Source organism: Diceros bicornis, chromosome 33 (assembly GCF_020826845.1).
Source record: "Diceros bicornis minor isolate mBicDic1 chromosome 33, mDicBic1.mat.cur, whole genome shotgun sequence".
Classification (NCBI taxonomy): domain Eukaryota; kingdom Metazoa; phylum Chordata; class Mammalia; order Perissodactyla; family Rhinocerotidae; genus Diceros; species Diceros bicornis.
The window spans coordinates 17,286,302-17,311,601 of NC_080772.1; the positions used below are offsets into that span (position 1 = coordinate 17,286,302).

Sequence of the window (25,300 nt, forward strand, 5' to 3'; positions counted from 1 at the left end):
CCTAACAGCCCTTCCCAGTTTCTTTCTTAATTCGTGGACACCAGACAAGCCCTGAAAGTGCTCACCTTTTTTCATCGAGCAATTTTTCTTTTTAAAAAAATTTCAAGTGTGTTCCAACGTTCGATAAAGTGAAGATTTCAGGGAGGAAACACGTGTAACACAAGTTAAATATAACAGCTCCTAGGGAGTGCAACTGAACGCACGAGTTTGTCCCAGGTAACCAAGGAGGGAGTGAATTCCTCAGAAACTTTTGCAACTAGTTTTCCTCTGTTTCCATCCGTATAACCTACATTCTTCTTTGGGGTCTCAGCAGTGATAGGCAGACGTCGAGTTTTTCGTTCGTCGTACCGCACCCCTCTCCTTAAAAGTCCCCACAATCGGGAATGCCCGGCGGGAGCCATGCCAGCCCTTCTCGGCGGGTTGGGGACTCTCCTGCGAGCCCGCCTGGGGTGCACAGTCGCGCCGAAAAAGCTGCTTCTCGGGGGCTGAGAGTTTCCCCTCAATGTCTGTTCAAACTTAGGCTAACTTGTTGCCAAACAGTCGTGAGGATCAATCTCTTTTCTTTACAATAGGAAAAGGAAAGAAAAATCTTCCCCAAAGAACTTGAGATCAACAGGTTTCAACTTTTCCACGGTCTGAATTGCCAAGCGCTTCAGAGCAATCGTAAGGCTGGGGCGCTTCGCGCACTGCCAGGAACGTTCCAGCTCCCTTGGCTCCAGCACCCTCGCTGCCCTCCTCATTAGCCCCGCCAATCCCCAAGACACAAGTGGACCCGCAGGGTCTCTCTGCGGTGAGCTTTGTAGGACACGAGAAAGAGGGTGAGAAAATACTGATGACAAAATGACACCTGGACTTCAGGAGCTGGGTGGGCTGGAATCTCTCCGCCGCTGAGCGGATCCTGCGCTCCCAAACCCGGCGGAGGCGCGGGATGATGAACCTCAGCTGTGCAGGCTTCGAGCCGACCCAAGTTGCCGCCAGACGGCGCAGGGCGGGCGAGGGGCGGGGGTAGGCAAATGTAACTTCAAGGTCAGCGTGCCAACGACTGGGGCTAGAGAGCGGCCAGGGTGGCCGGGCCTGGAGCGCTCAGGGCGCGCCCTGCTTCTGCGCGTTGGACAAGGCCGGGGCGGGGTGGGGTGTGTGGGGGGGGGGGGTGTGAGCGGGCTCGGAGACTGCACTCCCCGGGCGGTTTCTCCGGAGGGAGTCCCGCTGGGGTCTCCGCGGTCCAGGCCAGATGCGACCTTGCGGGCTGGACGACTCCGCAGCGGGGGCAGCACAGCCCAGAGAGGGTTCCCGTCATTCGCACGGAATTTGCTTTTCCAGCGCAGCTACCAAGCGAAAGTTCATGTTATTTTTGCCAAACGTTGCTCTTACTTTTTAGAATGTTCTCAAATAGATAAATTGAAACACACACACACACACGGATGATTCTCCCTTTCAGAAAACATATACAGATACCCAAATCCCAGTGTTCCCGGGTTCTCCTAACTTTTTAATCTAGATGAGTAATAACCTGTTTATCAGGGCTGTAGAAATAACAAAGGGGAACTCTTGGGTTTGCTCTTGAAAAGTAGATTAGATTGCGTTCCGTTCTGATTTTATTTAGGTTCTTATTTCAAATTTCAAGCAAATACTAATAAAGATGATCACTAAGCAATTGAAGTATGACCTAAAAAAATTAGTTTGGTCTGAAGCTCAATGCTCCAATTTCAATGCGGTGCTGCTTGATGAATATTTTAGAATCCTTTCCAAGTAGGTATATTCCCTCCTGCTGTAACAAAACTCTATTCATCTTTGCACAGCATGCTCCAGCATCTGTAAATCTGGTATCCAACACTGGGCAGAGAATGATCCCTTTCCTGATGTGTGTCGACCAACGGGCCTCGCCGTGCCAACCAGCCCAGCAGCAAGGGCGCCCTGGGGGGTATTCCAGAACGGCGCCCACCGGCCCATCCCGCAGGATGGCCTGAGCTGCCACCACACCGTTGCGGGCAGAGGAGACAGTCCCCTGCGTTTCCTGTCCCCCAATTGTTTCAGTAACACAGTGTCCGTCTCTGAAACTGCACAGAGTCAGAGGATTTAGCTTCTGACGCCTCATTCTCAGGGGTCATCTCTGGGTCAGGAGTTTTCGCCGCGAGCTGATTTCCCTCCCTTTCTTCCCGGACAACCAGAAGGTGTTTATTTTGGTTTTTCCTCTGCTTGCTAGTCAGATCAGGAGCCCGGGCCCTTTCCCGGCTTCTTGGAGGAACAAAGTTCCAGCTCAAGGTTTTCCAGAGCTCCTGCGGCCAGAGGGCACTAACGGAGCCGCTGACGTCAGTCCTTCGCCGCCCGAAATCAGGCGGCGGGATCCTACTTAAGGGAGGAGAGAGCGCCTAGGCCGTGACTTAGGGCTGGCGACGATTAAACCAGGTAACGAGACACCAGCCAGATGTGTTTTCATTGCCTTGTAAGATAAATGCAATGTTAAGTGCTTGACAACTTCCCAGAAGCAATCAGCAAAAGTTTACGAGTGCATAAACCTCAAAGACCGTTCCCCGACGGTTGTTACAAGGCCCACAGTTAGAGCTTCTATAAATTCTCCCGCCGTTTCCCAAAGCTAAGTTTCCAGTTAACTATTAAGCAGCCACCTCCTCCCCTGAGACCGGGGGGGATTTTCTTGAACCGCCAAAGACAAGGGTTTTTGGCTCCTACTGAGCGAAATAAAGTTGCGCAAAAGTTTGTTCCAGAAGTTTGGATGGTCAGGAAGAGGGGGGTGGTGGAAGGAGGGAGTGGAGGTGGTCTTGGGGAAGGGCCACGAGGTGCTCTCCGGTGGTAAGTTTGAGAGCGCGAAGGACCGGGGTCTGGGAGGGTCCCAGGTCTAGCCGGGCCGGCGGCGCCTTCGCTGCCTTCGGTGGCCGCTCCTGCTCGGCCATTCGTGCCCTGCAGGGCACAGCCCGATGTGGCGCCCAGAGCTAAGTTGGAGCTTCCACCCGACCCGGGCTTGGTGGATCGTTCGCCCTTCCAGTGCCCACTGAGGGGCCGGCAGGAAGCCAGGTGTCCTGCGGAAGCGCCAGCCCTTAGAAAGGCAGGTTGGCTGGAGAACCGAGTCAGACGTCCGGGATGTGTCGCCACTCCGCCCGGAGCCACGACGGTGCCATCCTCGGTCCTCCGGCAAACGGCCAGAGGGCGTTGGTAAGTTAGTATCAGGCACACAAGACTCACCTATGCTTACAGAGAACCTCTGTTTATGATCCCAGTGAAAACAAAGCTGCTAACTGAAAAACAGTAACAGGAGCGTGACTCTAGCTCCCTAAAGGGAGAGGCTAACAGCTGCCAGCGCCCGGGGAGGGCAGGTGGGAGGGAGGTGGTGAGCTTGGGGCCGCCCTGCACGTCAATGTGCTTTTGGGTCCCCAGCGAGACACGTGAGCCAGCTCAAGCCTTCCAGAACCACCTGTCTGGGTACCCGGCTGGAAAGCCTCCCACAGCCCGCTCTTTCTCAATCTTTGGGTTCCAGTAAATCCGAAGGCGCGAAGGTAACCGACGACTGCGTAGTATTTCCGCCCCCGTGAGACAGAATCTCAGGCAGTTATTTTGGAAAGATACTGCTGGGCCCCTTTTTATCCTTTCCAGGTGACAATGCAGACGCTTCTGTGTCGCCCTCACCCCTCCTGATAAAATAAGGCGCCCAACTGTTCGGATATTACCATTCGAAAACAGGTTCTGTGGCGAACCTCATTTGTGAATCTATTACAGAGATTAATAGATTATTTCTCCTTTTTCAACTAATTCTCAGTGGGGAAATTTAACCATATGGTAAGGAGAGAATTAGAATTTCATCACATTAGAGCAAAATGTAATGAAAAGAGTCCAACACCTGGGGCCAACTCTGAAAGCCACAATTAAAAGGTTTTTAATGAAACCAGAGAAACCAAAAATTTCATAGGCTTCAGTAATTCTGCCACATAAGAAAGATTTATTGGAGGTGTTGGGAAATATTGTTTTTACTTATGTCATGAGGATGAAAACCAGCCGCTAAATACCATGTGCTCCCAGACATTGAACTCAGGAGCGAGAGGACCGCGTGTACCCTTTCCCCATCCGGAGAGGAGCGCTTGTTTCACGGTTCTCCCCTTACCAGCCCTCCAAGAACAGCCAGGCAGATCCAGATGTCCCTGAATGGCTTCCTAGCTGTCGGTTACGTTTCCGGGTAAATAAATATGCACACATGCCCCACTTGGTGTGTCAGAGGAGTTGACTCCCGGTGAAGTTGCCTATTCTGAAACAACTGGATTTTAATCTTGAGGAAAGTTTGAGAAATCACTTTCTTCCTGTTTAGGAAATCATGTGCCTCACAATCGCCATCTCTGTAGCAGCTACTTAGACACAGCTGCAAAAGCACCCCTTCCTTCCTTTATTTTTTAATCTAATGGGCTGCATAATCAACTTGTTCTTCATTTTCCTTTTTTTTTTTTTCCATCGGGGTCGGAAATGGGCAGTGGGGGGAAGGAGGAGTGGAAATAAGGCAGTGTGCTCAAGGGGGACGATCACTTTGCTCTCTTACTAGCTGAGAATCTTAGGTGAATTTGGGGCAAGCCAACGGGGACACCACTTCCCCCCGAAAGCCCCATCTCCTAATTCAGACCAGAGTTATCCTACGAATAGGGGTGGAGTACAATTCTCGCCCGGAAGAATAATTTAGCACAAGATGAGACAGCAGTGGCGAGGGAAGGGCAGTGGGGGTGGGGTGTGGTGGATGGGGGCGTCTGCTTTCCACGGGACTCCCAGGCTTCGCCGCCGATCTACAATTTGCTGAAGGAGCAAAGAACATCCTCGGCTCTAAGTAGGGCTTTTAGTGTGCTCATTGATGAGTGAAAGTCGCCACACATGTCAAGCTAAAGGCAGTTGTTGGGTTACTAACAGGACCCAGCGCCTTGCAAACATATGCGCTAAGCTGTGTATACAGATGGCAGGCAGAATAATGGAGCAGGCGCCTTTTATAAAGCTCTAGCTGCTGCCTGTCTTCAGACCTGGGAAATGAAACTATTCAGACTCGCGGCCAGATAGCGCCTGCGATTGTTTGTTACCGTTTTAATCCTATTAATTAAAACGTTAACCTGATTGGGTAGAAAGCGCTGTCCCAACAGGCGAGTCTTCTTCATAATAACCTACTCAGAGATAATGATGTAAAAGACTCCCCCGTCTGTGGCGGCGGCTGGTTGATGGGTCCGGAAATCTCCTGAAGGTGAATCCAAGCAAGATAAACGGTGCGGAGAGGAGGCGCGGGGCTGGGCTCAGAGCGGCGGCGGCAGCGGCGGCGGCTGCACTCCCTGCGCGCCCACCCTCCCACCATGCGGGGCCGCGGCCCATGGTGAGCCCCAGCAGCCAGCACCATCGGCTGGAGACGAAGAAGAAGAAGAAGAGGAGGCGGCGAGCGCGGGGGAAGGCGAAAAAGAAAAAGAAGGGGAGAGGGCTGCCAGCAGCACCGGGACCGACGCGCGCACCAGCCCCGGAGCCCGGCTCGGGCGCGTCTGCGGCGCCGCCTGACTCCCGAGCCGAGGCGGCGGCGGGCCGGGGCTGCGCGCCGGCGCCGGACCATGGAGCGCGGGCTGCACCTCGGCGCGGCCGCCGCGGGCGAAGACGACCTCTTCCTGCACAAGAGTCTGAGCGCCTCCACCGCCAAGCGCTTGGAGGCGGCTTTCCGCTCCACGCCCCCGGGCATGGACCTGTCCCTGGCGCCGCCGCCCCGGGAGCGCCCGGCGTCGTCCTCCTCGTCGCCCCCGGGCTGCTTCGAGCCGGCTGACCCCGAGGGGGCAGGGCTGCTGCTGCCGCCGCCTGGGGGAGGCGGCGGCGGCGCGGGAGGCGGCGGCGGCGGGGTGGGCGTCCCCGGGCTGCTCGTGGGCTCTGCCGGCGTGGGGGGCGACCCTAGCCTGAGCAGCCTGCCGGCTGGGGCCGCCCTGTGCCTCAAATACGGCGAGAGCGCGAGCCGGGGCTCGGTGGCCGAGAGCAGCGGCGGCGAGCAGAGCCCCGACGACGACAGCGACGGCCGCTGCGAGCTGGTGCTGCGGGCAGGAGGCGCCGACCCGCGGGCCTCCCCGGGCGCGGGAGGCGGCGGCGCCAAGGCGGCCTGCTCCAACGCCCACCTCCACGGCGGCGCCGGCGCCCCCTCGGGGGGTCCCGGCGGCGGCGGCGGGGGCAGCAGCAGCGGGGGCGGCGGGGGCGGCAGTAGCAGCGGCAGCAGCAGCAAGAAATCCAAAGAGCAAAAGGCGCTGCGGCTCAACATCAACGCCCGGGAGCGCCGGCGGATGCACGACCTGAACGACGCGCTGGACGAGCTGCGCGCGGTGATCCCCTACGCGCACAGCCCCTCGGTGCGGAAGCTCTCCAAGATCGCCACGCTGCTGCTCGCCAAGAACTACATCCTCATGCAGGCGCAGGCCCTGGAGGAGATGCGGCGCCTTGTCGCCTACCTCAACCAGGGCCAGGCCATCTCGGCCGCCTCGCTGCCCAGCTCCGCGGCGGCGGCGGCGGCGGCCGCTGCCCTGCACCCGGCGCTCGGCGCCTACGAGCAGGCTGCCGGCTACCCGTTCAGCGCTGGGCTGCCCCCGGCCGCCTCCTGCCCGGAGAAGTGCGCCCTGTTCAACAGCGTCTCCTCCAGCCTCTGCAAACAGTGCACGGAGAAGCCTTAAACACCCCCCCTGAAAAACACAAGACCGACCCCAAAGCTAGAGGAAAGTGAAAAGCTGCCCTCCAACCCCTTTATTTTGGTCCTCTCCTAGTTGTGAAACAGTTGCAGAGCAAAGCAGAGACGAGAACTGAGGAGAACTATCAGAGACAAACGGAACTCTTAGCCTTGACGTCCCCAGAATCTCGGTCTTTGGGGTGGGGAGGGAGGGAGGAGGGAGGTGGAGTTGGGATGGAGTATGGATGTCTTTTTTCGCAGAAAAGTGGCAACTTGGGTGGCAGCCTAGACCACGAGGAAGCAGAGTTTTCCTTTAAGGTTAAAAATAAGTGGAGAAGTAGTCGCTTGGTTATTAAGCGTGGAGAGTATTAAATGACAAAATACTAATCGTACTAATAATTGTGAATTTGGCTAGTGCTGAGAGGGAGAGGAGGAGTTCGGACTTGGGTGGCTTGTGGGATGGAATATTCATTCAGACAAATCAGAAAGGGCACTTGAAAGTAAATTTTGATTCTGAGCCAGGAGAAAAAACTTGAAATGTAGACTTATTTAAGTGAAGGAAAAAAAAAAAAAAAACAACAACAACCAGAAAGAGACACGTTGCTATGAAAGACTTGTATTTTTTATTGTCTCTGAACTTTAATCCCGTGAAAATGCTCAAAAGTTTTGGCAAGAGTGATATAAAAAACTGACTGTGGCTGAAAGAATTGCATTTAAAAATATTTATGTGCACCTTGTTACTTTCCACTCTGCAATGATGTATTAACAATTCATAGTATTTATTTGTTATTCTTCAAGGACCCTTCCACATCAACAGTATTTATCATGTGTTAAGGTCATGGGTCTTCTGTGCAAATTTTTTTTTAATGCCTCTAAAATTCTGTTTTATAGATTAACTTATACTGTGTGCCAAGTGTTTAAAAGGTTTATTTGCCAACAAGTATGAAGAGACATATTGATGTATCTGAGCTGCTTAGGTTTATCAAAGATCACTTGGATATTTTCAGTTGCATCATCCCTGTATTTAAATTGAGCTTTAATAAATTGCTTCAGTCCAAAAATTACAGGAAAGGTGTATTCTTAATTGATGAATGAATTGCTCTCTTTTTTGAAAGGGAATTCCTTTGCATTCTAAAAGGGAAAGACATCACAGCAATAGATCCTATAAGTAAGAACATGCTAAGCAAATATTTTTCCAGGCTGTGCTGTGCATTTTTAAAAGGTCTAATTTAATTGCTTTTAATATATATGTACATATCTAAGTTATTTTACCTGTGGAGAATTATTTAAGTTAAAAGACTGGTTTGATTTGCCTATGGTGTGAAATCCTTTGTTATTTTTCTAAAAAAAATAAAATTAAAAAAAAATAAAACTAAGGAAGAGCAAGAAGCTATTTACCCAAAGTGAGCTTTCAGTTTTAGTTTGCATGGCTGTTTGCCTGCCTTTCTATCCTATGAAAATCAAGAAAACCTTTTTTAAAAATGGAGTCCTGCTATTTTCCACTCCTTGCAGATAATACAAATTCAGTTTGTCAGGTTGGATGGTGAGTTGGGAGCTGTGGTGGACTATTGGCTGGTTTTGGATGTGTAAAGAATGATAAATATATTAAATAGGTGAATCAGACTATGACAGCTATGTACGACCATTTGTATGTGTATCTATGTCAGAAAGAATCTTTATTAAAATATTTTGATCAAACATTTTATTATGCTGTGCTTTGTGGAAGGAGCAATTACCTCTCTTCTGTGTTATTCTTAGTTTGAAAGGTGACAAAAAAGAAAGGCGTTTCAGAGAAGGTGGAACTAAAGTTTTGGTAGGGATACACAGTTAGCAGTAGCTCTAGTTCACTTGTTTTCTTGTTAAAAGGATGGTGGCTGGGCCTGGTCATTGGAGGAGAAGCAAATGGGGTCAGTGGTGAGACCCAGAGGAGACCTGGAGTCCCTGTCTGCTGGCGTGAACTTTGCAGGCCATGCTCTGTCTGCAATTCTTTTCCCAGTTGTATGGCACTGTTAACCATGCCAGGGCCCATCAAAGAAGGTAAAGTTTCTTAAAGAGTTTTCATCAGAATTTCTCTCTCTAGCTGCCTGAAAGCCAAGGAGAAGAGATGGATTTGGATTCTCTGAGGATGGATTTTATTGAGGCTTTCCACTTTTTTTGTGACAGAAGAATCAACCAGGTTGAATTATAAGTGTAAGCGATGCCCATTGGGATTTTCAAAACTTACTAGTGTTGCTTGTTAATGAGATTTTTCGGGACTATGTTTGGACTGGGTCGGGCATTGATTCTATTACAGAATGTCTGTATGGGCTTGTATTTGGACCTTAATAATGCTCTCAAATATAGAAGGCTTGATTTTATTGTGGTGGAGGTTATCGAGATGGTGGTGGTGAAGTTACAGTATTTCCTCTGTAGGCGGTATGCTCAATGCATTTTTGTCTGTATAGCCTCCGCTCTAATGATAGCCCTAAATGCCATCAAACTTAGTGGGGGGTGAGGGAGGAGATTTTCTGCCCCACTTGCCATCAAAAAAGATTAATCAGAACCTGTAACTTTTCAGAAAACATAACAGCAAAGGGCCTTGAAGCTGGAGCCCTCCCAGTCTGGGAGTGGGGGGAGAGGGAGGGAAGAGACCAGGGCAGCCCCCAGGCAGGAAGAGACCCGTCTCTCAGCATTTACCAGACAAAGCCTGGGTGCGTCTAATTATGATTATTAAAACAATTTCCATGACGATGTCTAATATTATGTTAATTTGAAAACAACTGTGTATGAAAACTGTCGACTATAATACCTAAATTCATTTAATGAAACACATCGTTAAGGCAATTAAACCTCCTGGATGTGATTAAGAAACATAATTACGACACTGTTCTGCGCCATAATTGGGTGTCTTTAATCAAGGGGTAAAGTGATCAGCAACACAGCCATTAGTTTGTATTGTTCTGGCCCTGCTGTCCATCATTCTGATTAGGAATTAACCACAGCTACCATCAGTGGAATTTTTTTTTTCCTTTTGCATATTAACATTGTAGGGGACACATTTGTTGCAAGATTTACCGCTTACTAGTTCTCATTATTAAGAAGGCCTCCTTGAAATACTTCCTCTGCAACCTCTGTACTGTTCAACTATTATTAGAAATTGTGAAAATAACAAATCATGGACTTCAGAAGAAAAAGAAATGCTCACCCTCCTTTTACCCCTGAATAACTCAATTTTCCAGTCTTAGTCTTGAAAGAGACTTAGGAGGCATGGGGGTGGGGGAAAGGAGAGGATGTTGAGAATAAGTTGAAATGTCAGGCTAATATGTATAATCATTAAAAGTAGCAGGGTTGATAATATTAATTTTCATTGTGATAATTTCAGACAAATCAATTCTCTTTCCAAATCCAGGAATTGCCCAACCTAGTGAGGTTTATTCCTACTAGGAATAAAGGTAGGACATCTGAAAGGAACAGAAGCAGGGTTTCCTATGATTTACTTAGGTGGCCCTCTCGGTCCTCATCCAACCTTTCCAGAGTTTCTTCAGCAGCAGCTTTTAGAGAAGGAAACCGACGGTTAGAGAGAGAAATTTTCCCCCACCTGGCAAACGCCAGGGGCCGCTTTCCTTCTGATGTTTGAATCCTGAATTTTGGGCCAGTCTGGAAAGTTGGCCCACACACTTGTGGGCCCCAGATGTCTTTCCAGTATGGAGCATCCACGGCGGGACTGGGTGACTGAGCACCAGGGGATCAGTGTGGTCTTCCCGAGGTGCCCCTGGGCTAGAGCAGACGGCCTGTCCCCTAAGGCTGCGGCGTACCAGACTGCCAGAGTACCTTGCCCGCCCCTGAGCCTGCTCCTACACCCACCGCGCCTTGGGGCGCTTCTCCGGGGCGCAACTTGCCTGGCGGACCCCGCTGCTGGTTTTTATTAGGGAACTGAGAGTGGGCAGACGAGGCCCAGAGAGGACCCAGAGTCCCACTTGGCCTTTTATTCCACCAGTTTCCTTCTCGAATCCCTCTCTAATTTCAATTTCCTTCTCTAATTTCTAATTCCCATTTAGGTCCCATCTCCAGCTTAACACTGGGCACCTGCAGAAGCGTGGGGGCTTTTTGTGGACTCCTACAGGACCAGCAAATGATCATCTTCGAAGAGCTTGCTAGTTACCCCTCCTTCTCCCTCCCCGAGGTGCATGTGAGTGTGTGTGTGTGTGTGCGCGCGTGTGTGCGTCTTCGCGCGCGCGCACTCCGCGGTGCGCTCTTCACTCTCGGCAGCTGGGCATCCCCTCCAAGACCCTGAGTTGAGCTTAGATTCTTCTCCCTCCTATCCCACCCACCACCCAGCCTCACTGTGGACAGCTCGCTAGGGAGGGCCCCAAGCTCAGGAGCTTCCCTTCTCCACGCACTCTTGGTCTCGGACGCCGGAAACAAAACGTTTCTACTCGCCCCGGACCCTGAGATTCCTCCAGTATGAGTGGCACTGACTTCCAATGTAATGACTTATGAAAGATATAATCATGTGTTAAATTGAATCCTCCGTTTAACTGTTAATGGTGTGCTCTGGGCACATTTACGTATTAGATGCTATGGTAACTAATTACCACTAGGAAAAAGGATAATACACTTCCCAGACTTTGAAAAATAATGATGAGAGTTCACTTCCCGGCTCGCAGCACATTGTGGCGGCTCTGCCGGGCGGAGCGACAGAGCCGGTGGAGACCCGAAAGTGTGCTCATGGACGGCGGGAGGTAATGAATCCCGGTCAGGCGAGGCTCCTTAGTAAAACCTTTAATGAGAATGCGATTCAGATGGGGAAGTGGGGTGAGGGGTGCTGCTACACAATGGTGCCTCTCAACAAAATTAAATTGCAAAGTATAAACACCAGGAACATAAATAAGTTTTCTTTTAATTAAAATGCAGGTCAGACAAAATTATCCACGTGCCAAGCAACTTTACATCAATTAACATTTTTTGTTGTGTGGGCAAAAGAAAGGAGCCCGTCTCCTGCGCGCTCTGCCTTGGCGCTTATAACTCGCATGCCCCTAGATTTGCCAAGCCAGTGAGCCGCAGGTTGATTTAAATTTGGCCTTTTAAATCAGGCCTGGGGCACTGTAGATGGAAGGAGGGAAACAGAAGGGAAAGCCAGGAGATAGTAACTTAAGTTTGACTTAAAACAACTCTTAGAGTAGGAGTCTTTTTCTCCCTGCCGGATCTCTGGCTCTTCTGATCGATTGATGTATAGAACCAGGATTCTGTAGGCTGTGCGGAATAACCAGGTGTCTGTTTCTCCCCGGGCCAGGGCAAGGGTGTTTGCTGGGGACCTGAGAGAGCAGGAGGAGGGAGGGGGCGGCTTTCCCGCAGGCCAGCCAGCCCAAGGTCGCATACAGAACGACGTCCACAATATGCGCGCTCACGGCGCTGCTCTGCTTGCGCTGCGCCCCGGGAGGGACTCCGGGTACACAGCCGCAGAGCACCCCTTCTCCCAGTGCTTCCCCCGGACTGGAGTTCCGGCCCCTCCTGCGGGCACAAAGCCATCCAACCTCCAAGTTCCTAGGGACAAAAAGCAAACTTCAGGGGTTCTACCTCAAACTCTCTTTTGAGAGGTGGCACAAGGATCGCGTTTTCCCCTGCACCCCAGTGGCCTGGTGCGTTCAAGTGCAGATGCCAGGCTCGTCCAGGAGCACCCCGCAGCCGCTCCAAACCTAGGAATTCTGAGACAGCGGCCCAGCTTTAAACCCCAAAGAGCAATTTGCTTCCTAGCAAGGCAGGGAACCTCTTTCTTTACTCGCTTTCCCTGAGGTTTGATTTGGGTTAAATTCTACCACTTTTTCTAAATTACTCGTCTTAACCCGACTCAATAGACTTAATAGACTTCTGGACTATTGCAAAATTACCAGGTACCCCTGAGTGCGTGTGCATATGGGTGTGTGACTTTTCTTTCTTTCCCTTCCCCTGTGTTCTCTAATTCAGGCAATATAGAAATCCAGATTAGAGGGCTCTGGAAGAGAAATGACTGGGCTGGGAAGGTTAGACTGCAAAGGGAAAAAGGACTTTGCAGTAACCCCCTCCCCCCCCATATATGATGGACAAGCCTATTTTACTAGTCACCAGGATGCTCTGATGGGGAGTTGGCTCTAATTATGCACACTGTGATATCATTCTCTTTCCCAGCTTGGGAAAGAGTTAATTCTTTCCCAAAGACCATAGTTGCCCTTGTCTCCTCAACCTGATTCAGAGATGCAATAAAATATGAAGCAAATTTATGATCTGTTTCAAGCATTTTATTGCTGTATTTTTAAATTCATATATGCACATATAAGAACTATGATCTGTGAATAATTTGAAATGCTATAGTAGAATGATACATTTTAGATAAAACATAACCATATCTTTATATAATTGTCTCAGACTAAAATAAAAAAGAAAAATAGATTTCTAATGTGGACCAAACTGAAAAACTAATGGCAGCCATAAACTGCTAACCAACCATAAATTAACATCTTCATCAAATGCTAAAATGGTATCAGTGGTTAGATAAAGCAATTATTATTTCTCCTTCTAAGTTTTAGAATAAAGTTCAGGGATATTTAAAGGATCCATTATTTACAAATGCTTTGCAATCTTAAAGATTTCATATTTTATTAGGAGGATGGTTGCAACTCAAATCTGCTATGTTAATAGAGATGTTTAGAGATGAGAATTTAGATTTAAACATAAAAATGCTTCATAGCCTAACCTCATTTTATGCATTTATTCTGCTCTAGCAATTACTGAAGAACTTGGTATAGGGATTTCTTTGTTAAATATCCTTATCTACTCTTTGAAAGAAAAGACAAATAATATCTTATTATGAGAGAGACCCAGATTACGTACCTAACTGGTTAAAACACCAAATCATGCACTGTGTGTTCAGGGAAGTATAGCTACATTTGCCATGCACCGTCTCTTTGCAGAGCTGTAGTTAAAATGCAGGTGCCAGGCTGAGCCTGTGCCCTCCACCTGAAAGTTCCATGAAAAGAAATGATTTTCCTAACCAGGCCTCCACAGAAACACGAAGAGCTGTGGAGGAGGAAGGGAAATCCATCTATTAAACGCCCCATGTATCGGGAAGCAGGGGCAGGGAATAACTTTAATTATCTTTGGGAGAAGCATCAGGCATACATATCTTGAAAGTGTAGATTTCTCAGGAGAGTGAAATTAAGTAAAATCTGGAATTATTCAACAAGGTAAGCTCTTTTTAAAATTTAGAAAAAAGTTTTTTTTTTATGAAAACAAAACACTTATTTGGACTATGGAGGATCTGGATGACATACGTACTCAAATTATCTCTGCCACTGAGTTATTATTTGCAGTATGTGGCCCTATAGGGTAGTTATTGTGGAGGATCACCAAAAGTCAAGGATTACCTAAGATCTTCAACTGGCTAAGTCCTAGGACCACTCTTTAGTTTAACTTTTTGCAAGCATTGTTTAGTCTGAGGACTCTCTTCTTTAAAAATGAATACTGTTTTATAGCTTTTCTGTAAGTCTAAAATTAGCTCAAAAGAAAGTTTTTAAAAAATGAATACCTAATTTCAAAACATGAAATGTTTTGTATACTTTAAATTCGTAAAAATAATTCAAAGTGATTTCAAATACTTAAAAAAAATTCCATTTAAAGTATAAAACAAAGGTATTTATAAAATTTTAAATATATTGGCCAGTTAGACGTTATGAGATAAAAGTACATTTCATTTAAATATAAAAGACCAAAGTATTTACTAAAAAATGTGGGTTATTTGTCAGGTAATAATGACACACATTTTATGTTAACTACAACGGCTAGTTCTTAGAAATAAAACTTATATGGAGTAAATGTTCTCTTGCAAACAAATAAAAATCTCCAACTAATATGTACTTAATATTTATAAGCGTTTAAATTTGACTCAACGACGAATCATTAGACATTAGCAGCTTTACCTGATACTTATATCCCTTTAGTTTCTCCTATGAGCACAAAATATTGTAAGGGAAATAAAATGCTTTGTGAGTCTATCTCTAAACATTTACTTTCTGTGTAGTCTGTAATATATCATGTCTCTCCTTATAAAAATGAATACATTTAGGAATTGAGAACATAAATTATACCTCAAATAATTAACAATAAACTATATCAAACATACTTCAAATTATCCAGCATAACCACTGAATATTTTTTCTATCCATCTATATCCTGAATAGAAAATGGACATTATTACTCGCATGATCATGGCTAATTCCAGACAGTTCTGCAAAATGTTAATTTACCCAATAAGTGTTTTTTAGAGTAAAATTGAAAGCAAAGATAAGTATTTCATACATTGTCTATTTAATGATATAATTTACCCTAACTGTTAAACATACTGAACTGACTAGTTCAAATGCACAGGAACACCTTCAGAGGCTAAGGCAAGTTCCTGCAAAATGTTAACGACTCGGGGGAGTGGTTCTTAGAAAAGCCAAGTGTCCCAGTGATGCTGTCTGGACAGTTACTGAAGGGGGCACGTTTCATTTCATCAACAGCATTCTGTGTTAAAGGCTTTATTTACCGTTTGGATTTCAGCTTTCTGAATAAACTGAATACTGTCCAAATATTATTCAGCTTCATTCATTATCTGTGGTAAAGTGATCTGTGGAAGACAGGGACCACATCTAATGGGCTCTCTCTTCCATTTCTTGTTGTTCTTAAGCAGTATATCTCTCCGCAGAATGACAACAGGTATTAAGAACTGTAGCCTAGCAAGGTCACCCTGCTTAAAATAAACCTATTAAAACACTTAATCACTGATATTTCTTGGATCTGTTTTTATTTCCCACATAAATAAGTTAAAATATATTGAAAAGCATGCTGAATATAACAATTGATGTACTTTTAGAGAAAGTATCAGAAAATAAGAATATATGTATATGTGTGTGTGTGTGGGGGATGGGATGTGGGGATATTCAGACAGCAAAATTATTTCCCAAATAATTTGCTATTTGTAATCAAATCTGTCACCCAACACGTTCTCGTAGGGAAATAAGGAGATACGGTCATTCACCTGTGCTTTAAAAGTTGATTTATTGAATTCTTGTAAATGAAAGAAAATTAAACAGATTTACAAAGTATTTGCATTTCTTACCTAACATCTTTGTAAGATAATTTGCTTCCTCATAACCACATATATACGATTTTAAAACCAAAACATAATATGAAAGAAAAAATTCAGGACAACAGGTTTTTAAAATATATAGCACTCCTCTGTCTAAAAAATATTTTTAAACATAAGTATTGCCAAATTATCTCCTATTTAAAATTGTGTAGTAGAGCTTTTCATGAGTTCAATTTATCTTACTCAAGAAGGTATTATAAACAAAATAATCATTTAAGCTAAAAAGTTCAAACATAATGATCACTGATTTAGATTAACACTATGAAGTAGAGTCAGTAATAATTGCTTTAGAAAAATACCAGAGAGTTTTATGTGATTGCTCATTATAATTTAAAATAATGCTACAGGGAATGTAATCTTGGCTTGCTAACTTTTTCTTAATTGAGTATGTGAATATGAATACCTAATAATGCAGTTCTAGTAAATAATAGGTTGCGACATTGGTGAATTTAATAGGTTAAAACAGTGCACATTCTAAGGGCATATAATTCTTGTTTTATAATTATTAACATTATTTTATACTAAGATCAAAACCAAGATAATGTGCTTTGATCTTTGAAATTGGTTTTAAGATTCCACTGTTAAATTAGAAGATGCTTATAGGAAATGTTACCCAAATTATTTTTTTATGAGAAAATAAACAGAAGCAATCGTGCAGATTTGGAGTCTGGAAACTCCTTTGCCTTAGACTTGTGACCCAAAACTTAATGATAAAATGGAGAAGATAGAATGAAGTATGCCAAGAAAGCCTAAACAAGGCAGATAAAAGTTCCCATATAGGTTGCTTATCAGCATGCCTTATTTAGTGATAAAAAGCTTTTTTCTTAATACCTTCAGAGCATTTAGTTTTTGCTAACTGAATGCTTCCTTTCTGTTGGTCATTGATCTAAAACAATATAATTAGTTACTCATTTCCTTTAATGTGGAACTTAGGGGAAGCTGTAAAAATAAAAACATGGGTTTCTATGGTATGTAAAATACAGTTTTAAAAAAATTCTGGAGCCTCAATGACTGCATTTGGTTTTGGTTATTTTTACCATATAATCACAATATATATGTGATATATATATAAATATATATATGATATATATGTTTTCTTGTGTGTAATTACGCACAGAGTAATTTCTCATTACAGAACACTACTTTGGAATGAGTGATGATGGAAGGTTAGCTAGAACAAGTGATAAGTCAGAATTTTAGAATAATTTTAAAGAGATGAATTTACTACTTACAACTACATTTATAATAAATTAGTTGCGTTTGTGTTGTTTTCCCTAATAAATTGTGTGCTCATGAAGACAGGTAATCCACTACATAGCATATATTTAGAATAAGGGAAATAAATGTTTGATTGAATAAATGAATAATGAATTACCTATTGACTAAAAAATTATTCCCTTCAACAAATACATAAAAACAGTTTTTAAAAGGCACATCATTAAAGTATCTCCTTTACAACTTTACCTTCGCATATTGCATTACACTTTTCAAAATAAGTTCACACATCTCCCTGTGTTTAATCTTCATAATGAAACCTGGTTGAAAAGGCCTTATTATTTTTATTTTGCAAATAAGGAAACTGAAACACTGAGAGGCATAGTGACTTGTTGATGATAACAAACCAGTTATGTCACAGCTAGATTCCATGTCTTTTAACTTATTTTTCCATGACATCTTTTCTATTCATAAACACTCTTTAATTACTAGATTTAAGCCTGTCACATAACTCTCTTGTTTTGGTTCTACTGTCTATTGCTTTTATATAATATTTTCTCAACCATTTTATTTATTCTTACTTTCTATTCTAAATTCCTGTATACACTTTTAATTATAAATTAAACAAATTAGAATGGAATAATTTCCTGTGATCTCTCTGCTGTTGCATCACAAAAGTATATTACTGAGATGAATTTAAGAAGATGGAAGTTTCCACTTGAGGCAATATGGTGGACTAGATGTCCTGGCACAAAATGAATGGGCTATGCTGTGGCAGGCAGGAGATAAAGCCTAGGGCCCAAGCTGGGTGTGTGTGTGTGTGTGTGTGTGTGTGTGTGTGTGTGTGTGTGTGAAGTCCCAGACTTCTGCACAAAGCCAAGAATTTGCAAAGGCAACATCCTTAGTAGGTGAACTAGAAAGAAATCTTGCTCCACAGAGCAAGATTCGGTATACTTGCCTGTCTCAGCGATGGCTCTGGGTGAAGGAGGAAAAACCTAGAAAGTCTCTCCTGTCTATTCTTAATCATAGGATTGCATTGTAGCTGATTTAGGGCTAGAACCCACACTACCTATGTAGCTCCTATCCCCATCCTCCATCCCCTCTCAAAATACTCAAGCTGAAAATTGAAAGTGATCTGAATTTAATAGCAACATCAGCAGTCAGACAAAAGCAAACACAAATTCTTTCTGGAGGAGTGAACTTTAAACTCAGGTCTTAAAAATTTCCAGAGGGCCGGCCTGGTGGCGTAGCGGTTAAGCGTGTGTGCTCCACTGCGGTGGCCCGGGGTTTGTAGGTTTGGATCCCGGGTGCACACCGACGTACTGCTTGTCAAGCTATGCTGTGGTGGTGTCCCATATAAGGTGGAGGAAGATGGGCACGGATGTTAGCCCAGGGCCAGTCTTCCTCAGCAAAAAAAGGAGGATTGGCGACAGATGTTAGCTCAGGGCTAATCTTCCTCACACAGACACACACAAAAAATTTCCAGAGATAAAATTCCAAGGAACATGGGCTTAGTAAATAAGCCATCTTGAGTAAAAGTTAAAAGAAAAACAAACTACAAAATCAGACCCACAAAATACTGATGATTTGCAAATATCAGATACAGAATATAAAATAGGTTTCTTAGTATATTTAAAGAAAGGAAAGAGGATATTGAATGTATGAAAAAAGAAAAAGATATTATCAAAAATCACCAGGCAGATATGAAGAACAGAAGACAATTCTCAAACTGAAAACATAATCATTGAATTTAGCAAACTCAGTGGAATTGAAAAGCTGAAAGGTGACAAATTGGCAGCTGGCACTCTGACTCAAAATTAACTCTGGAGACCCCACAGAAGAGAGAGGTCTTAAGGATCTGAGGATGGAACAGAACAAATCTAAAACATCTCAGAGAATGAAGGCTGTCATGGACTAAATGTCTGTGTGTGTGTTGGGGGACGGGCGGTGAGGACAGGGTTTGCAGTAGCCCAGGGTGAGGGTGGCTGGGAACAGCAGTGGGATGATGGGTGGGGGCAGGGTTTTTAGGTTCTGCTTTGGCATCTCCCCCAAATTAACTGTCCCACAGACATAGTTTCCATCACTGGGTGAATAGATCCTTAAAATATGGTGGCTTCACATTATGGAATACAATGCAGCACTTAGAAGCAATAGATTAGATATATAAAGCAATGTGGATATATTTTTAAAAACATACAGCTTAGCAAGAAAATTGAGAAGAATATGATTTATAGAAAATACATTTATGTAAATTAAAAACATATGCACCCAAGATAATATGTTTTATAAAAACACACAGGGGGCCGGTCTGGTGGCACAAGTGGTTAAGTGTGTGCGCTCCACGACGCACTGCTTGGCAAGCCATGCTGTGGCGGTGTCCCATATAAAGTGGAGGAAGATCGGCACGGATGTTAGCCCAGGGCCAGTCTTCCTCGGCAAAAAAAAGAGGAGGATTGGCAGATGTTAGCACAGGGCTGATCTCCTCATGAAAAAAAAAAAAACCACACAAATAAAAAGATGCAAATCAAACACATTAGAATGTTTGCCTATGATGGGGAAGGTTATGATGGTTGGAATTAGGGCTAAAATAGAATAAGTAAACAAAATCAGAGGGGTCTTGCTTGGACCAATTATAATTGTGTACCATGAACTAAGGTGTATAAAAGAAGGAAGAAATAATCTCAATGGATGAGTTAAAGAGCAGATTAGATACACTGTATGGAGAATAAACTGGAAGAGAGATCTAAAGAAATAACCTAGAACATAAATTAGAGAGAAAATATGAGGAGAAAAGGTCAAACAGCATGGAGTATAGAGTGAGAAGATCTAATACAGAGCCTCAGAGAGGTACTACTCAGAGATATTGGCTGAGAATATACTATACTTGATGAAAGACACACATTCTCAGACCCAAGAAGCACCATGATGTGCAAGCAGGATAAACAGAAAGAAAGTAAGAACATCAAAGACAAAGAGAACACGTTAAAGCCATCAGAGAAAAGAGGCAGACTACCCACTGAATATTTAAACGGACCAAAGGCTAACCTCCTGACAACAACAATGGAATCCTTAAGAACACGCAATATCGTCAAAGTCCTGTGAGGAAATAACTGTCAACCCAGACTTGTGCGCCTACTGAAATCATCTTTCAAGAACGAGGGCAAAAATGAAAACACCTTCAATAAAGCAAAACCAGAGTTTAGACCAGTAGACCTTCACTAAGGAACATTTAGAGCATGAACTTCGGGAAGGAGAAAATAAATGCTAGAAAATCTATTGACTTATTAAGTATGGTAAGTATTTTATAATATTATTTTTAAAATCAATTTCCTTTTTAAAAACAATAGCACGTTTCTGAAATATCAGAAGTTCCAACTACAGCAGCATGAATTAACTGGGTCTTATTACCTACTTTGCCTGTTTATATACAGCAGCATCATTTATGTCGGATGCCAGACAACCACTTGGTGATCTGATATTAGAAATCTTTGAATCATCGACACAATGCTGCATTACGGCATGTGAAATTATACTGCGTTACATAATGTTGTAGTTCAAAATAATACAAATAAACTCCAAGTCCAAAAGGGCCAATGTCGATAATAAATACTGCTATCTAGTTTCTCATTTTATATAAATGGAAGCATTTAGGAGAGAGTTAATTGCAATACTAGCATAACCTTTATCGTTTATACTAAAGCCAAATGCTACAATCAATCCTGTAATGATTTCAACATTTCCTCCTACAATAAACCTAATACTAATGTCTAGGGCAATTGCTGAACATATAATAGGTTTTGTGTGTTCCTATACAATAAATCTTATCAGTATCTAACTTGAACAGGAGTGTTCTTATATAACAAGAAATTTTGTTCTATTGAGCCATAGTATACAAAGTAATAAAGAGCATTTATGGATGGTTAAATATTGAAGTGAAGCTAAAGCATTTAATCTACTGCAAAACTCATTTAATGCAAACGTACCCTGGCGACATAGATATTATCGACATTATACTTGAAGGGAACATTTTCATCCAGTACATCTCATGGAAATTTAATTTCCTTCCTCTCTGAAAACTTGGAATTTGTTAGACTGTGTCCATTTCCAGCACAAATATCCAGTAGTACATAAAGTGTATCTTTACATATTAGAGAAGAATTCGAGTGACAAATCCCACGGTGCCAAATCTATTGATGTGAAGGCACATTTACCATGACAGCTGGAAATCACAATACGCAGAAACTTAAAAAGGCTATTTTAAGTTTATCATCATGTTGATTTCGGTGTCCATTTTCATGCCACCATCCTGTTTCATTTTATGATGGGTTTTGTGACCAAGTACAAACTAGATTGATCTCAGATCAAACAGAAATTGGCACCTTTTAAACAAACAGACAAAGCAATTGCATTTGCAGAAATTAAAACCACATAGATGAGCTGAGGACATTTAGGTTAGTTTTGATAGATTTCTTTTCTTTCCTTTTAGCTTCTTTAAGTTTTTACTTTGTACCTAAATAAAACATCAGAATCTGGATGCTGAATACCAAACAAAAGGCGCCTGCAGTTTAGTTCTATAGGTTTATGGTCAATTATTTCTAAATCAAAATAAGTTAAAAGTACAACCAACAATTGCTTTATTTCCATAATTGCCAAAAATCGGCCTGGACACTTGCTGTTTCCAAATCCAAACGGCATCAGGTAATACTTCAGCTTTTTCCCTCTTTTGAAAAAGGTAGTTTTCTTCTTACCATCTTCTACAAAACGATCAAATTTAAACTCCTGTAAAGAAGAATAAAGAGTGTTAAAATTAAAAATTTACATGAAATAGTTTGAGTTCAGGTCCACAAAGTTGCCAGCTCTCCTTGCCTGTCTTAAAACGCTCCTTTTAATCCAGCAAACAGCAGAAAGTAAAACTTGACTAAGTGCAAATCATGTATGAACTTTCAAAAAAGTCAAATGCTACTGGGAAATTACTTCTCCCACGTCAAAGTGAAATCCAAACACCCACATGACTTTTCTTCCCAATTCACATTTCTCTCCTACGCTGTTTCTTAAGTAGAGAGGCAGTATCTCTATTTTTGCTACTGGCGTTTGATATATCAATGTTGGGCAGAAGGTAAGGGCTCCTGCAATGCCACCATTGTTACTACGGAATAATGAAGCCTACAGGCTACAGAGGCTGCCTAACTGAGGATCCCTAATAATGTGCTTTTCTCTATCCCTTCCCAGTTAGCTACTGATGCATGCGAACTATAAGTTTAGGATTCAGTGTTTATATTTGGATTACATAGATATAAAATAATAACATTGACATAAAGCACTAGAGACGAACTAAGCCACAAAATTGGTCTTGCTTGTTTTTTGATGTTGTACTGAATTTCTCCTGTGACAGTTCTATTAGAACGAACTCTCTTTGGGGTAACTCTAGGGTGGCAAGTGTTTCTGATATGTTTTCATAAATAAGTTATATTATTTGTTACAGAAAATGATGGGACTGGTTTATCTAGGGTGTTTGGTCTGCCATCTTAATTTACTCTCACTTGAGTTTCCGAGAGGAGGCTGAGTGACCTTATTTCAGCCCATGGTGAATTAAATCGTTGATTAAATTAGTGCACATGGCATGCATGAAAACGACCAAGTAGTTTCTGGACTTGGTGCTCATTAGCATTAGACCTGCTCAGCACACAACTTTGATAAACTACATGAAGTCAAAGTCAAAGAGGCAGGTCAGATCGAAAGCATTTCAGGTTATAGTGAAAACCCTACAATATGTGGATAGATTCTAAATCCACCACAAATGATCTAATTTTCTCACTCAATGCCAGTACTAATGTCAGCAAAATCATTTCCTTTTAAAGTATTGGGTTTATCTTCATTTATCTATGATACATATTTTGATAAATATTCAAGCTTAGAAAACACACTTTGGGTAGTTTCTATTGTCCCTTCCAACTTGCAAGCTGAAATCATAGTGGCAAAATTAATCTGCATTAGAACACAAGTGTATTCTCCCACAGAGAGTTCTAGGATATATCTGAAGAGGTTCTAACCAGTGCTCAACTAAAAATATCTGTTCATCCCTCTAGTAATGGATGAGGACACTCTTTGTTGACATACTCTTTGTTATAGCAGATAGAGTTAGGATATGGCACTCTCTCCTGGGGTTCTTTTTCTATTTTGGGGGCCCAGGCCCACTTGCTTGAGTTCAGTATTGCTGCCTCCTCCTTCTCACTGACCAATTTGAGGAGACCTGGACTCTCCCCAAGAGCTCCTTGCCTAGGCCAAATCAGTTTAAGTCAACTTTGCCATGAAATGATTTGTTAGAAAAGGTCTCACTGTAGCCCCACTGTTTAAGCCAGAAAATGCAAAAGAAAAACTTAGCTTGGGCTATGACTTCATAGTGTCCTGATATCATAAATAAGTCAGGAACTGGCACGGCTTTCCTGTTCTTCTTTGTGAAAGTGAATGTGCTGCTCTCTGAGAGGCCATAGTGATAAACACATCATGCCCAAGTGCTCTCCCATCACTGTAACCTTCACTTGGTGTTGACATTCCCTCAAATTTCTAGTCAATCTGTAACACCCCTCCTCTAGTTTTCCATCAGCTTCTATTCAATTTCCTCATAATAAACATCTTAGAAATTCTTAATTAGCTGTTTACATTATGAAACAAGAAGGGAAAAGCCCAACTTCTTTTGCTCTTTGATGACCATGAAGCTCAAAGGGCATAAATACATTTTGAATTAACATTTCTTTTCAGTTTGTTTTCCATTGCCAGGGCATGGAAAACCCGAGCAGGAACCAATATTAGGAAGGGCTTGTGGCAGCCGCTAGGGATATAGTCTGGTTTTAGCCAAAAAGAGAAGGGGTATAATAGTCTCATCCCTGAGATTTTGGGGTCATGGTGACACAGAACAAAGGGTTAGGAAGCTCAAGATGCATACACTCATGTGAAACAACTTAAATACGGGATTTGTCATGTTGACCTAAACTCTTTGCAGTAACCATAATACCTTGGTGCTTCACAATTAAAGAGCATCAATTAAATGCAATATTATTAAATATATGAGAATAGAGAAATCATAAGAGAAATCGTAAAACACTGGAACTCCCCATAGCTCCTCTAAGGATTGTTGTGTTGATTCCTCAACATCTTTCCCCTGCATAGGATTTGTCTAGGGACCAATCATGGTAATCACATTGCTCTGGCCTCCGACTGATTTAGGATAGGAGGTGTGAACCAATCTCATCAGTGCTACCGGGGGAAAGTCTATGGGGACATCTGAGAGAAGTCTCCTTCTTGTGGAGAAAGAAAAACAAAAAGAAATGGTTCATTACTCTTCCTTGTCTGGACTTAGTCATATGTGACTGTGATGCCTGCCACTGCTGTAGCCACCCTGCCATCAGGCTGAAGACAGAGCAAATCCACAGGAGAGGGCAGAGCCAAGACATCCCAGGAGCCTGGACTTGTCACACTGTCTTACTCATCTTTGTATTTTCAAAGCCCCCAACACAGTGTTATGCACATAGCAGAGGTTCCATATATGTTTGTTGAATTAATGAATAAATACATGACAATAAAGTATATTTTAAAAGCAATATTCAAGCTTTCAAAGAAAACATGAGTATTGGATGACTAAATAAAGATGTAAAGAATGAAGAATAGATGAATATTGAGTGTTTATAAATAGAAAATGATATAATAGCACTAGAAATCAAGATAGACAATACAATTTTCTGGATAGAGAAGAATTTTTGGTATAAGTGACTGAGGAACATTGTATAACACCCTAATTTGTGTCCTCCAAATACTATATTTAGTTCAGTTCAACAGATTGTTTTTAGCCCTTCTTGTATGTGAAGCATTGAAGTTAAAACAAGGTCTTGCTGAGTAGGTGACATACATTATGACCAGGTCTTGTATTCACTCCATTCATCATTTTGGGTATAGGAATCTAGATTAGACAAAAGATATGACTTCCTAGAAATAAAAACTGTCCATGTTTTGAATGGATGACTAAGGGGCTGCACTGTTGCCCCTGGTTTACAGTCAGTCCTCCTGGGAGCAAGAGGACAGAGTACAGAAGTTCCTTTTTATCTCCATGACATGAGTTGCAATCAGAGGTGTGCTGTAGCCAGTTTGTACCAGCTGGATAGAGTGTGCACACTTCTTCCCAACTTCTCTGTGAGGGTCTTCATGTTGGTAAGATGAAATCAGCCAAGGTGGGAGTATTTACACTATGAAAATTGACAAAAATCAGGGCTTTTCAGAGTGCTGGTTTACCAACA

General features: G+C 43.2%; 2 protein-coding genes across 2 annotated transcripts in view; one reads left to right on the top strand and one right to left on the bottom strand.

Annotated features, from left to right (window-relative positions):
- The first annotated feature begins 5,559 nt into the window (after window positions 1-5,559).
- Window positions 5,560-6,843, top strand: BHLHE22 (basic helix-loop-helix family member e22). Its single transcript, XM_058529012.1, has one exon. The coding sequence runs from the start codon at window positions 5,571-5,573 to the stop codon at window positions 6,660-6,662; it is 1,092 nt and encodes a 363-aa protein (XP_058384995.1). The 5' UTR covers window positions 5,560-5,570; the 3' UTR covers window positions 6,663-6,843.
- A 10,636-nt stretch (window positions 6,844-17,479) lies between these two features.
- Window positions 17,480-25,300, bottom strand: part of LOC131396514 (cytochrome P450 7B1) — a 171,517-nt gene continuing 163,696 nt past the window's right edge. Inside the window, exon 6 of the mRNA XM_058528784.1 lies at window positions 17,480-21,791. Within this exon, the coding sequence (XP_058384767.1) occupies window positions 21,504-21,791 (288 nt within the window). The 3' untranslated portion in view covers window positions 17,480-21,503. The remainder of the gene's footprint in view (window positions 21,792-25,300) is intronic.